At 39.5% G+C, this 15120-nt stretch overlaps 1 protein-coding gene across 1 annotated transcript; it reads right to left on the bottom strand.

Annotated features, from left to right (window-relative positions):
- Positions 1-8862: 8862 nt before the first annotated feature.
- On the bottom strand, positions 8863-9813 carry LOC113269453 (olfactory receptor 52B4-like). Its single transcript, XM_026518343.2, has one exon. It carries the CDS (start codon positions 9811-9813, stop codon positions 8863-8865), a length of 951 nt encoding a protein of 316 aa, XP_026374128.2.
- Between the last annotated feature and the right edge of the window lie 5307 nt (positions 9814-15120).

Below are 15120 nucleotides of genomic sequence, written 5' to 3'. Positions count from 1 at the left end.
GAACCATCAGCCTTCAGTTCCTAAGGGACAAAGTCCTATATGATAAGACCAAAGCAATACTGCGAACAAGTCAGGAAATAGGAAGATCTCCACTGGGATGTAACGTCACGTCTCTAAATGCCAGCTCCTAAGAGGTCTTAGGTTGAGCAGCAACTCCTCCAACAGCACTGCTGCATTTCCCCAGGGGAGTCCTGAGGCTACCAAAAGCTATGGAGCCCTACGACAGGGAGCGCCTTCTCCTGGACCCAGCGGGCCTCCATTGTCCCTGCTCTCATCTTCCCTGCTCCAAACAACTTCAACCTTTGATCCAGGTTTTTACCATCTTCCTTCCCCAAAATGTCAGCTGCCACTCTCCACCCCTCTAGTTGGCATTGCTAGGGGGTAGTTGGTCTGTCGTAGGACATCTTTATCTAGATTCAAGACTCTGACAGTTACTAGGAAACAGATCCTAAGATATCCCTAGCATGAGTCACAAAGCAGGAGTTTTCATTTTATACTGGATCGACATAAGCTCTCCAGGGGAAGGCAGCCACCGGTGAGGCTATCCAACTCCGCTGGGTTGACAGTCTGGTTAATAAGTGGTGAACAGCACCCGAGTTTCGGAATTAAGGACACAGCCCATTCCCCAGACAGGAGTAACTGCTTATACACTTCAAGGAAAAAGAAACCTTTAAATTCCCTGTAAGGGATGGACAAAGGATAGGAAAGGGCCCTTAGATTTCACCCCTCAGTAGGTTCTGAATGTATTTCATGGCTGCTTCTGCTTGTAGCCTGAGCATGAGGGAATGAGCAAAGTTTCTGGGATCAGCATCGCAATCCCATCTACTGGTCCAGTTCCACCCCCCATACAGCTCATATACGTTCCAGGGATATTGTTGCTTCAATCAGTATTAGGAGATTAAGTAGAGACCCTTCAGGCTGAGCAACGTCTGAATACAAAACCCTAGGAGAAAATGGGGTTCTCAAGCAGAGATTCTTGAAGTATCCATAGGTTTAACATGAGGAAGTAGGAAAGGGAACTCCTGGGTCTAGGATCCCACAAAAACGCTTAAGACCAGACTTAACCGTTATGATCTACACTCGTCTAAAATCCAACGGCAGGAGAAGATTGAAAAGAGATCACTTGAGACAAAGAATCTCAAGGACTGGAACGGCTAGCGGCCGAGAAAGTACCCAAGAGGGATCATGCGCTTCCAGAAGAAAGTAGGTAGGAAGTCAGGAGTTTGAAAGGGAGAGCTGAACAGGAAGAGGAGGACTACCCCCCAGTAAAAGCCATTCCCCTAGAGACTGCCTCTCAATTCCAGCAAGACAAAAACGAATCAGAAGCTAAATTAACACCAAAGTGTTTCTCAGGTTCAAGTTACCTGGTTAAGAGGAAAGGTAGAAAGGATAAGGTATGTTTGACTAACAGCCCTGGGGTCCTGAAGAAAGGCTTTTTAAAAATGGATCTCAGACAAGGCAAATGTCCTAGAAAATGCTCTGCACCTTATGAGTCATTCCTTGAAGATTTGGTTGGCTTGAGAGGCAGAAAGTAGCTGTAAAGTAAACCCGCTGAAGGCACCAGGAGGACAATGGGCTACAGACATAACTTTCTTCCGACATGGGGTATTTTGAGCCACAATAGGAACGGTAACAGCGAGTAACCCTATCAAGGACGGGGGAGGTTAGCTTTAAGAAGAGATTATGCCAAAGTTAGAACCAAAGCTTGAACCAACTAAAGAAGGTCCTTCCTGCAACCTTGCATCGCAAAAGACCGTAAATCCAAGAGTCAGAAATACCCTTCCTAATAAAAGCGGGGTTAATTCTCTCATCCCAACCAATAGCTAGCATCAACCTCGAGAGTTCTTTCGGAGCTCTTCCCAGGTTTTCCAACAAGCCCACAAGGGCACAGTAAAGGAAGCCTGGACAGGAAAATGAGCTCCACCTGGACTAAGAGGTAGCTTCTAGTATCTGATCGGCTCAAAACGTTTCTCTCCACTAGGTACCAAGTTTCGCTCTTCCGTTAGTGAAAGGAAAGAAAGTGCTGTTTACTGCCTAAGTCGCAACTAAATTTTGTGATTTAGTGAGATAAACAGAACTAAGTCTGCGGGTCTCATTCATCTTGCCTGTCTTTCCCACAGCCAGACAGCAGGAGATTCCCGGTCTCTCAAAGAAGGCAGAAACAGAAAAGCAGAGAGACACTGGCAGAAAAGAGAAACTAACTTTGAAAGGTCCGGCTTGCTCTCCTGCCACTCACAGCCAACCCTTGCTTTAGCCCGCAGCATACACATCCTGGTGGACTGCGGAAGTCTCACTTAAATAGAGGGTGAGAGGACATGATTGGTCAGAGTTGGAAGCTGGACATGATTGGTCAGGCTGGAGCCAATGAGCTTCCTGGGTCTTTTTAATCTTAAGTAAAGTGCCCGCCCAGGATTGGTGCTGATTTTTTTTTTTAATTGGGACAGCCTCTGAGTGTGTACACCTGAATGATAATTAACTCTCCAGCATTTATTATCAGGATTCACGGGGGGGGGGGAGTTGCAACTGTCAGAAATGGGCTAGAATCTGAAATTTGATAGTTAAAACAAAAACAAAAAACTCAGCAAATAATACACCATGCCACGTGAAAAACTATAAATATTTCATTCCTTATTACTACAGAGGAACCAAATCATGTCACTTTCTCTGTGAATAGAAACCACTGCCTATGTCCTCCTTTTTAGGGTCTCTTCTTAGTGGCCCCAACCCTCTTCCTCCAGAAACATGTTTGGACAAAACAAAAACGTGTACCTAGTGGCGAGTCACTTCGTGGTCTGAAGCAGATGGCTGCACTTGTTATCAAAACCCACTTTTCTTTTTTTTTAATTATTTTTATTTTTTTTATTTTATTTTATTTTATTTTGTTATGTTATGTTGTGTTAGTCACCACACAGTACATCATTAGTTTTTGATGTAGTGTTCCATGTTAATTGTTTGTGTATAATACCCAGTGCTCCATGTAATACGTGCCCTCCTTAATACCCACTGTATTGCATGGAGCACTGGGTGTTATATGCAAAACCCACTTTTCATGTCTGAGAATATTTCTCATCAATCCATCCGCATCCTCAGCACTGAGCTTAGGAAAACTGGTGAAATCTCTAACGAGGTTAGCAGGGGTACAATTATTATCCTTACCCAGACGAAATCACCTTACTAAGAGTCCTTATGCTGGCAGGAGACTATTCATAAGTGCCTGAATCTTCTCTCCAGCAGCTGTACCAGCAGCATCACCTTAGACATGTTAGAAGGTGAATTCTTAGTCTTCTGAGCAGAAACTCTTGGGGTAGCACTCAGCCATGTGCGGTTGAACAAACCCTCCACGGGGCTACAATGTATACTACAGTCGGACAGCCACTGCTCTGTACAGTTCAGTCAGAATCCGGGGCCTGTGTTGCTTTTCTAAACATCAAGCGTACCTTTTGTAGAGCTCTCTGGGTGGTTTCCATGTGCATTCAAGGTTGTCAACCACTTGACACTTGGAATCAGTGACCATCTCCGTGCAAACCGAAGGTGATGACCGAATCTTTCATTCTGGTCCAGCCCTCCCTGATCTCCCTCAGGCCAATATAACCAACTGATTTATAGAGAATTAATTACATGTAGGGCCAGGTGCTAAGTGCTTTACAATTTAGCAGGTTAATCCCTGTGATGTAGCTATTTTCATATCCTTTTATACTTGAACTGAAGCTTTTAGCTATTAAATAACCCAGTCAAAATTAAACACTTAATAAGTGGCCAAACCCAGATTGCTTGATGACCACTGTACTATTATTGTTCATGCAACTTCGCAGCAGTTCATCACTAAACAGAATCAGCAATCCCGAAATGTGACATGATCGAGTGACAGAGTAGAGTCAGAATAATTTAGAGCCATCTGGAAATTAGAGAGGAGCTAGGATTCACACAAAATCCTGAAAGGAGGCCATCACAGAACATAAGCACGATTCTAGGTTTGGGGAACCACAACTGAGACCTTTATTTGTATCAAGAAATGCCCCTCTCCTCTAACGGACCACCTCTATCTCCAGTTTTACAATAACAGTTTCAAATTATATTCATCCGTAAGATTTACTTACTAGGTATAATGAATAAAATCTGTGGCCATTTTTTATATTCAGATGGAAATGGTGGAAGTAATATGTCTTGCTGGTCCAAAGGCATAAATATATTATTCTGTTCATACTAAATGTTATTGGTTTATTATTTTTGTGTTATCAAAGCAGTCTCTTAAACCTTTTGCTTTGGGTATGACATAGTAAGATACAGCATGATAATATCTCCATTGTTACAACCAGAAAAAGACAATTAAATTGCAAAAAAACACATATTAAGCCATCAGAGAGCCAGGAAAGCAACAAAGACTCGATAAGCAAAACTTCAAGGAACAGGGAGACTTTCAAAAGCAAGCTGACAATTGTCAACCACCTTTTTCCCTGGAACTATTTCAAAATTCTGGGCATGGGCTAAGTAAGGGTCAATCGTGGTCCAGAAGGAGGGCATCTCCTGGCAAAAAGCAAAACCCACAGAGCTTTCCAGTGGCCATACAGAACTGCCATCAAAATGTCAAACTTTGGAGTTTTCAAACATACAGCTGTTTTTTTCCTATGGGACATTTGCTGAGTACCATGGCTACACTAGATGCTAGGGAACTAGGCCAAGAGATTCTAAAAGACCATGTTGGGGGTGCCTGGGTGGTTCAGTCAGTTAAGCATCTGCCCTCAACTCAGGTCGTGTTCTCGGAGTCCTGGGATCAAGCCCTACAGGAGGCTCCCTGATCAGTGGGGAGTCTGCTTCTCCCTCTCCCTCTGCCCTTCAATCCCCCCCTCCCCACTTGTGCTGTCTGCTCTTTCTTGTGCTCACTCTCTCTCTCTCAAATAAATAAATAAATAAAATCCTTTTAAAAAAATGTGAAAGGTTGTATTAACAAATCAAATAACAAATCATAATAAGATACCACCTCACACCAGTCAGAATGGCTAAAATTAACGACTTGAGAAACAACAGATGTTGGCAAGGATGTGGAGAAAGGGGAGCCCTCTGACACTGTTGGTGGCAATGAAAGTGGGTACAGCCACTCTGGAAGTCAGTATGGAGGTTCCTCAAAATTTGAAAATATAGCTACCCTATGACCTACCAATTGCTCTACCAGATATTTATCCAAAGGATACAAACAGTGATTCAAAGGGGCACACGCACCCCAATGTTTATAGCAGCAATGTCCACAGTAGCCAAACTATGGAAAGAGCCCAGATGTCCATCGACAGACGAATGGATAAAGAAGATGTGGTATATATATACAATGGAATATTATTCAGCCATCAAAAAGAATGAAATCTCGCCATTTGCAAAGACGTGGACGGAACTAGAGGGTATTACCCTAAGCAAAATAAGTCAGCCAGAGAAAACAAATATCATATGATCTCACTCATATGTGGAACTTAAGTAACAAAACAGATGAAGGGAAAAGGAAGGAAAAATAAGATGAAATCAGGGAGGGAGACAAACTGTAAGAGACTCTTAACTATAGGAAACAAACTGAGGCTTACTGGAGGGGAGGGGGTGGGGGATGGGGTAACTGCGTGAAGGGCATTAAGGAGGGCACTTGATGGAATGACCACTGGGTGTTATATGCAGCTGATGAATCACTAAATTCTACCTCTGAAACTAATAAGACACTATCTGTTAAGTAAATTAAATTTTTAAAAGGGCTGTATTGAATCTCTTAACATTCCTAAGAGTGATTCCTAAGAGATCTAACAGAGAAGGGGGCTTGACTAAACCATATCTTAACCTCTCATTTCTGTCATTTTGCAAATTTTGAGGCTGCATGAGGGACAGCCTAAAGACTTAAGCTAAAAGATCTCTGAAGGAAAGAACTGACTCTCACAGTTTTTAAGACTGAGGAGAAGAAGACCTTCCAGAAGCTGAACTAAAATCTCTAAAGAGTTCTGTCCTAAGAATAAGAGCCCAGGAGACAAGTATGACTAACACTGAAATCTGACCTTGACACAGACCCAGGCCTCCCTGAGTGAGGTGATCAGCTACTGGCCTCATCATAACACCAGAGAGAGAGAAAACCATTCTGAAGGAAGAAGCCATTATCTGCAGCTTCTGTACGGTTTTTACTAGAACATCAAGCATAAAATTAAAAAGTACTATACATAGAACAGTTATGATCAGTGAACAAGGAAAAAACTGAAAAGCAAACAAACAAACAGACAGATGACCCAGTAATCAGACAAGGTTGTCAGACAAGGATTATAGAAATTTAATGAATATTCTCTCTAAGAGAGCAAAATATGATGAAGTTACTTGAGAGTATGAAGAATTCATCCAGAGAATTAGAATCTGGAAAAAAATTTAAGTGGATATTACAGAACTGAAAAACATGATTATCTGATAAGCATTTAATGGATAAATTAAGCAGTAGATTTGGCAGAGCAAAACAGAATTAGTGAACTGGAAGACAGACGGATACAAATACAGACACTGAAGTAGGTGGAAGGAAAGATAATGGCAAAAATAATAATAAGTGAGCATTAGACACATGGTAGAGACACTGAAAATATCTACTTTAATGTACGGAGAAAAAAGAGAGAAAATGGAGCAGCAACAATGCTCAAGGAGATAATGGACGGAAACTTTCCAGAACTGATGAAAGGTATAAATCCACATATTCAAGAAGCATACATGCAAAGCAAACTGCACTCGGACACATGGTAATAAATGTTCTGAAAAAAACCACAAAGACAAAAGAAAATCACAAAAGTAGTCAGAGATAAAAAACACAATACATTTAAAGGAGCAACAATAAAGTTTTCAGGTGAATTCAAAACATAAAAGGAGAAAGATGGCAATAGAAGGAAGTTTTTAATGTTCTGAAAAAAAATCTTTGCCAACTAAAATTCTATACTGATAAATTATCCTTTTAAAAATGAAGAGGTGCCTGGCTGGCTCAGTCAGAAGAGCACGTGAGGAGTGCCTGGGTGGCACAGTTGTTAAGCGTCTGCCTTCGGCTCAGGGCATGATCCTGGTGTTCTGGGATCGAGCCCCACATCAGGCTCCTCCACTGGGAGCCTGCTTCTTCCTCTCCCACTCCCCCTGCTTGTGTTCCCTCTCTTGCTGGCTGTCTCTCTGTCAAATAAATAAATAAAATCTTAAAAAAAAAAAAGAGCACGTGACTCTTGATCTTGGGGTCATGAGTTCAAGTCTCACATTGGGTGTAGAGATTACTTAAAATAAATAAATAAAAATTAAAAATGAAGACAAAACTAAAATATCTTCAGATAAGCACTACTTAAGATAATTCATCTCTCGCTTTCCTACACAAAAGGGAATATTAATCAGTGGTGTTCAATAATACCTCTTTTCATGTTTATTTGTTTCTATAGGTAGAATTTTTATATTTTCCTGATACAGTGGTGTGACATATTTCAAAAGCAGTAAAATATCTTTAAAAATATTAGATCTTAAGTGGTAAGGAGCACAAACAGAAATATCAAATACACCTTCATAGAGGATTGTCTGTAAAACAGAAAAGCTGAGTGGCCTCCATATCTTTTTTTTTTAAATAATTTTTTATTATGTTATGTTAGCTACCATACAGTATATCCTTAGTTTTTGTTGTAGTGTTCCATGATTCATTGTTTGCGTATCACACTCCATATCTCTTTTTTTAAAAACTCTTCGCTTAGTCTTTTTTGTGTAAATCATGTTCACTGAATAAATGGTGGAAAATTCAAACTAGAATTATTACAAAACTCACCTCTATCTTATGAATTGTACATATTCATTGTTCATATGGTTTCAGCATAGATTGATGCATACATGCAAAAGAAAATATATTTTTATGTTTTTATTTAAATTCAATTAGCTAACATAGAGTACATCATTAATTTCAGATGTAGTGTTCAATAATTCATCAGTTGTGTATGGGAAAATATATTTTAATGGATAATATTTAACTTTCTGATCTGGAATATACTTCTCTCTCCTACAAACATATTTAGAGCATGGTTCCATCACCAAGGACAAGACCCACCAGGTGCATTTATTTCTCTCTGTGCTACTGGATTGCACAAAATACACAGCTATCATTAATTTAGGCAGTGTTACTCTTTAGAAAACATCTTATGCTTCACCATTATTTTTGGTTAATAATTGCTTATATATCATATATATCTTTTTTAGCTAAGCAGTGGACAATTGTTAAATATTTATTTCCAAACAATCAATAGTGTGAATAAAAATGTCGTGAACATAGAAATAATAAATTTATGCTCCTTTTGAGTTCCAGGAAAGAGAAGTAAAGTATATTCACATTTTCATATAATTTATGTTGAAATTATAAGCTACAGGTGATTTTTTGGTAATAATTCATGTGAGAAGCAAAAATTTTCATATGCAGAAGACATTGAAAAGGATGGAAAAAGAAATGTTCGTATGAGGAATAAAACTCACGTACAGCTACTCAAAGCTGAAAACATATCAGAAGAGGATATTTCAGCAACTCTCCAGGAAGAGCTACTGTCTCTGGTTTATATTATTCCATTGGTCAGTATTTGGTTATAGAGGTCTACGTGACAAGAAGTAAAGTGATCTAGCTCTCCACTCTATGAATAAAAAACTAGGCACCAAAAGTCTCTGATTATCTAATGACATTAGATAGAGGCATTAGAAGAAACATGAACCAAAATTGTTCTGATGTAATTGCTGTAGTGACACCAATACCTGGGGGTCATTTAACTAGTTTCTCAGCTGTACATTTCCACATCCTGATGCTTAAGTTCACCTCATGCATGGAGAGAATTACTGAGAAAAGTGCAACATTAGCTTCCATCCTCACATTCCTTTCTGCATGGTAAACAACACATGAGCCACCCGGTCCCTGATCTGTTTAGTCCTGATTCCGTAAATGATGGGATTCAACATAGGTGGAGCCAGACTGTAGGCATTGGCCAGCAGGACATGGATGTGGAGTGAGATGTGATGTCCAAACCGCTGAGTGAGGACAGAGAAGATCCCAGGTCCATAAAAGAGGATGATGACACAGACGTGGGAGCCACAAGTATTGAGAGCTTTGCGACGAGCATCTCGGGATGGGATGTGGAAGACAGCACGGAGAATCAACACATAGGAAATAAAAATTAGCACACTATCTAAGACCAGTGTGAACACTAGGACAAAAATCCCATACCAGACGTTCACTCGAATGTCATTACAGGAAGCACGGGCCAAGACAATGTGCTTACATGCTGTGTTTGGGAGGATGTTACTTCTGCAGAAAGTCAACCTTCTCAGAAGAAATATTACGGGGAAAACTGTACCATAACTTCTCAGAAAGATGGTCACTCCAATTTTCCCAATCAGAGCACGTGTAAGAATAGTGGTGTATCTCAGTGGGTAGCGTATGGCAACGTAGCGGTCAAACGCCATCACCAGCAAGATCCCTGACTCAGAGATAAAAGTGGAAGAGAGAAAAAATACCTGAGTGATGCAGCGATCCAGGGAGATCTCCCCAGCACGGAACCAGAAGATGGCCAAGGCCTGAGGTACTGTGCAGGTGGAGAGGACAACGTCTGCCGCGGCCAGCATGCAGAGGAAGAGGTACATGGGTTCACGGAGGCTGCGCTTGGTGAGGATAATGCAGACGAGCAGGCTGTTCCCAAGCAGGGTGATGACATAGGAAATGAAGAAGGGGATGGAAATCCACCTGTGCTGGTCTTCTAGCCCGGGGATGCCCAGTAAGCGGAAGACCGTGTGGCTGACAGCCATGTGGTTTAAGGTGGTCATGCCTGGGGAGACCACCGGTACTCCACCACCTGTGTGCAGAGACAGAAGAAAATACAAATTACATTCAAAGATTTTTTTTATATCATCATCAGTTTTAGTGCCTTTCTAAACCATTCAATTCAGAGGATGGCAGGAGCTATGTTATGTAGAAGAATGAAAAAGACAGTTTGTCCTCTAAATGAGATCCGAATCACAAAAACAGATAGATATTTATACAACTAAAGAAAATGAACTTAATATCTTCGTTGCACAAAACAAAACTAATATGAAAAGAGAAGGGGAGCGTTCTGTATTTGTGAAGTTGAAAGTATGGGTGCATATCCGAAGTTCCCCTTGAAGACACTGTAACGTCAACAGGCGAAAGGAGCAGCAAAGAGAATCTTTCTGATGGGAAGCACAGAATAGAGCTGAAGAATCAGGGATTCAGGTCTGGTCCGCAGGTGAACTTGCGTGTGCGAGAGTGGTTGGTTGTCTAATGTCAGGTCATTCTAAGAAGCTTCTCAAATACTTCATGAAGGTTTTCACAACCTTGGTCCAGATGCCTCCAGCATCTTAGAGAAGTCATCTCAATCTTCCTGCTTTGTTCTTCAGAGAGAGTCACCCCTACCTGGGACACTTCTTACCACCTGCGTGACATATATCCCCTAAAGTTACTCCGTTCCCTACTTCCACAACAGGCTACTATCGGGGTACCCATGTTGTAGCTAGGAGCACATCTGATTCCTAGCAATGATTCCCCAATTGATTGTGAAACTTTCTGTGGTCTGAACAGTGTCTTCTCCCTGTGTGCACTTCCAGAACCTAACACAGTGAAACACAGCATAAATCCTCAAAACATTTAATAAAACAACCAATGACAAATACTGGATGGCTGTGAAGTCATGCATAAGCTCTTATAAATACCTTAAATATTTATAGTAGTCAAGATCTGGGGCCAATTTACCTCTAGGAAGTCAGGGCTTGTTGGCACAATCAGGGTCAAAGAGTCCCTCAAGCCCAGACTTGCCTCATTCTCCCCTCCATGATAGCATTTTCCATTCTACTGGGATTTTCCATAATGGTGACTCAGGTCCTGTGGTGTGCTGGTACCCTGACTTCCCAGTAAATACATACATACAGGCATACATACATACAAATAAATATTTACAAACAAAGCTTAACTATAGTGTTTGCCAATTTCCGTGATGTGTATATTCCCACCATGGCCCATTTCAAGCTACTAACATGTCACTGAAAATGGAGTCAAGGAAGTACACACAATTGCACAAATTTCATATTTTGTGAATCTGTGTAAAGGGCTCCAGGACACAACTGCTCTATTCTCTCCAATTGGGTCTATGTCACTCTAAAAAAAGGTCCTAACATTCTTAATCTATTTTAAGCCCCATAACATCTAGTCAGGAGCAGGTCTTCCCCCCTGAAGTTTTACCCCTCGGCAATAAAATTTCACTCACTTGCTTCAAATGGCATTCTCAAGGGCTAACATGGGATGAGTCCCAATGTGGCATTCTGAGTGATGGGAGCCAGGAAGCTCAGAATTTATGCATTTGCCCGAGGCCCTCGGGGACAACAGTTCCTCCAGGGAGTGTGGACAGAGAGCCGTCCTTTCAACAACACCCTTTCTGCCTCATTCAACTGGGTCACATCATTAGCGCTCTCCAACCCTGATTTGAGAGAAAAGCATTTAATTTCACATTTCAATATGATGTTATTGGTTGATTTTACACAGATGCTAATTATCAGGTTAAGGAAATTCCCTTCTATTTCAACTTGCTGAGTTTTTATTCTGAGCAGATGGCGAATTTATAATATGTTTATGTTGTTTCTTATAATACCAACACCATTCATTGAAGAGACTGTCTTTTCCCCCGTTGTATATTCTTGGCACCTCTATCATGAATTAACTGACCATGTAAGTGTGGGGTTTTTTCTGGGCTCTCTATTCTGTTCCATTCATCAATGCATCTGTTTTCATGAGAATACTATACTGTTTTGATTCATGTTGAAGTTTGAAATCAGGCCTTGTGATGCCTCTACCTTTATTCTTTCTCAAGTTTTTTTTTTTTTTTTTGGCTATTTAGGGTCTTTTCTGGTTCCATACAAAGTTTAGGATTGTTCGTTCTATTTCTGTGAAAAACACCATTGGAATTTTGATAGGGATTGCATTGCATCTGTGGATTACTTTAATAAATTCTTAACTAAGGAAGATGTCTGTTACTTCTAATGTAAACTGGGTAAAAACATGCAGAACTGTGACATTAAATCACTATCTTAAACCACTCACAAAAATTAATTGAAAATGAATTGAAGACTTAAACATCTGACTTGATACCATAAAACTCTTAGAAGAAAAAGGGAAGCAGCTCCTTGACATTGGTCTTGGCAATGGTTTTCTGAATAAGTCACCTAAAGCACAAACAACAAAAGAAAAAATGAACATATGTGGTTATATCAGTCATAAAAGCTTCTGCACAACAAAAGCAGTTAGCAAAATGAAAAGGCAACCTGCAGAATGGGAGAAAAGTTTTGCAAGCCATATGTCAGAAAAGGGGTTAATACCCAAAATATATAAAGAAATACAATGTATTGCATGGTGCACTGGGTGTTATACGCAACTAATGAATCATCGAACTTTACATCGGAAACCGGGGATGTACTGTATGGTGACTAAATAATATAATAAAAAATCATTTAAAAAAAAGAAAGAAAGAAATACAACTCAATAACAACAACAATCCAATTGAGAAATGAGCAGAGGAAATAGACATTTTTGAAAGAAGACATCCAAATGGCCAACAGGTTCATGAAAAGATGCCCCAAATCACTACCTGTCAGAGAAATGCAAATCAAAACCACATGAGCAACCACCTCATACTTGTTAGAATGGCTGTCATCAAGGAGAGGATGTGGAGAAAAGGGATCCGTCTTACACTGCTGGAGGAAATGCAAGTTGGTACAGCCACTTTGGAAAACAGTGCAGAAGTCCCTTAAAAAGTTAAAAATTGAGCTACCCTAGGATCCAGCCATTGCACTACTGGGTACTTACCCCAAAGATACAGACATAGTGAAGAGAAGGGCCATATGCACCCCAGTGTTCATAGCAGCATTGTCCACAATAGCTAATTCGTGGAAGGAGCCGAGATGCCCTTCAACAGATGACTGGATTAAGAAGATGTGGTCCATATATACAATGGAATATTACTCAGCCATCAAAAAGAACGATTACACAACATTTGCAGCAGCATGGATGGGACTGGAGGAAATTATGCTAAGTGAAATAAGTCAAGCAGAGAAAGACAATTATCATATGATTTCTCTCATCTATGGAACATAAGAAATAGGAAGATTGGTAGGAGAAGGAAGGGAAGAATGAAGTGGGGGTAAACAGAAGGGGGAATGAACCATGAGAGACTATGGACTCTGGGAAACAAACTGAGGGCTTCAGAGGGGAGGGGAGTGGGGGATTGGGATAGGCTGGTGATGGGTAGGAAGGAGGGCACGTATTGCATGGTGCACTGGGTGTTATATGCAAATAATGAATCATGGAACTTTACATCAAAAACTGAGGATATACTGTACTGTGACTAACATAACATAATAAAAAATTATTATAAAAAAAGACAAGAGATAACAAGTGTTGGCAAGGACGTGGAGAAAAGGGAGCACTGTACAGTATTGGTGGGAATGTATATTTGTTCGGCCTCTATGGAAAACAACATGGAGGTTTCTCAAAAAATTAAAAATAGATCTACTATGTGATCCAGCAATTCCATTTCTGGGTGTATACCCAAAAGAAATGAAAACAGGGTATTAAAGAGATACATGCATGCCCGTGCACTCACAGTAGCCAAGATATGGAAACAACCTAAATGATCATTGGAATGAATGAATAAAGACGATGTCAGATAATCTATACACACACATACACATACACACACACACACACACGGGGATATTGTTCACCCATGAGAAAGAAGGACATCTTGCCATTTGCAACAACATAGATGGATCTAGAAGGTATAACACTAAGTGAAATAAGTCCATCCAAAAAAGACAAATACCATATGATGAAAGGCAAATACTCATATGTGGGATTTAAGAAACAAAACAAACAAAAAGACAGACTCTTAAATACAGAGAACAAACTAGGGGTTGCCAGAGGGGAGGTGGGTGGGGGGATGGGTGAAATAGGTGATGGGGATTAAGAGGACACTTATCGTGATGAGCACTGAGTAATGTGTAGAATTGTTGAATCATACATTGTCCATCTGAAACTAATACAACACTGAATAAAAAATTATTTTTTTAAAATCGGGGGGTCAAATTCGAGGAATCTATTATTAAAATAGAAGTTGAAAACTCAGAACTTTCTGAAAAAGATGTTCGTAGCAGACTTATTTATAATATTAACATAGGGAAAAGCTTAAACACTCAATAATATTGAAAATATTACTGCAGAATATTATGCAAACATTAGAAATTATAATCATTTTAAGTTTTTAATGATTAAATGTATCATATAGTGATTAAATGTATCATATAGAGTAAAAGTCAAGATTTTGTACATATTTTCATATCAAATATGAAAATATATACACATGGAACAAAGAATATAGGGCATTACACCAAAAAAGTTATCAGTCATTTTCACCTGATTGAAGTTATTCTTTATGTTTTTGTTACTTTCCAATTGTCTTACATTGTCTTACTCCACATCTTGTATTAAATATGACCCTTAAAAATAATTGATTTGGAAAATAAAATGGGCTGTGCACTTAGGAAACAAGTAAAATTGAGCCATAAACTTGTAAAGAAACAATCATAAAGCCATAGAAAAATGGCTTAGGAAAAAGCCAGCTTGATGAAAATCACTATGGTAAAACCCTGCAATGAAATACAATGATATGTAGAAATGTATTGTGTACATATCTTCTGCCCATTTTCTAATCATCGAACTTTACATCAGAAACCAGGGATGTACTGTATGGTGACTAACATAATATAATAAAAAACATTAAAATAAAAAAATTTTTAAAAAGACCAAAGCCATGAATACTTTATGGGTCTTCTCAAAAGTTATAGTCATAATTCAGATGATTATAAATCTGATTATAATAATTCAAATTAATAATTTCGCTATAAAAAAAGAAATGTATTGTGTAGGTCTACATATATTCGAAATGATCAATGCCAGTAATGTGTTATCGAGTAAGAAAAATAGGTTACAGAATCTTAGATGCAGTATGGTCAATAGTATGTATATACAGCAAGAGAGAGAAATATGGCAAAAAGGCTATTTCTCTCAGA

Source organism: Ursus arctos, unplaced genomic scaffold, assembly GCF_023065955.2.
Source record: "Ursus arctos isolate Adak ecotype North America unplaced genomic scaffold, UrsArc2.0 scaffold_22, whole genome shotgun sequence".
In the NCBI taxonomy this organism is placed as follows: Eukaryota; Metazoa; Chordata; class Mammalia; order Carnivora; family Ursidae; genus Ursus; species Ursus arctos.
This window is presented reverse-complemented; position numbering and strand designations above follow the sequence as displayed.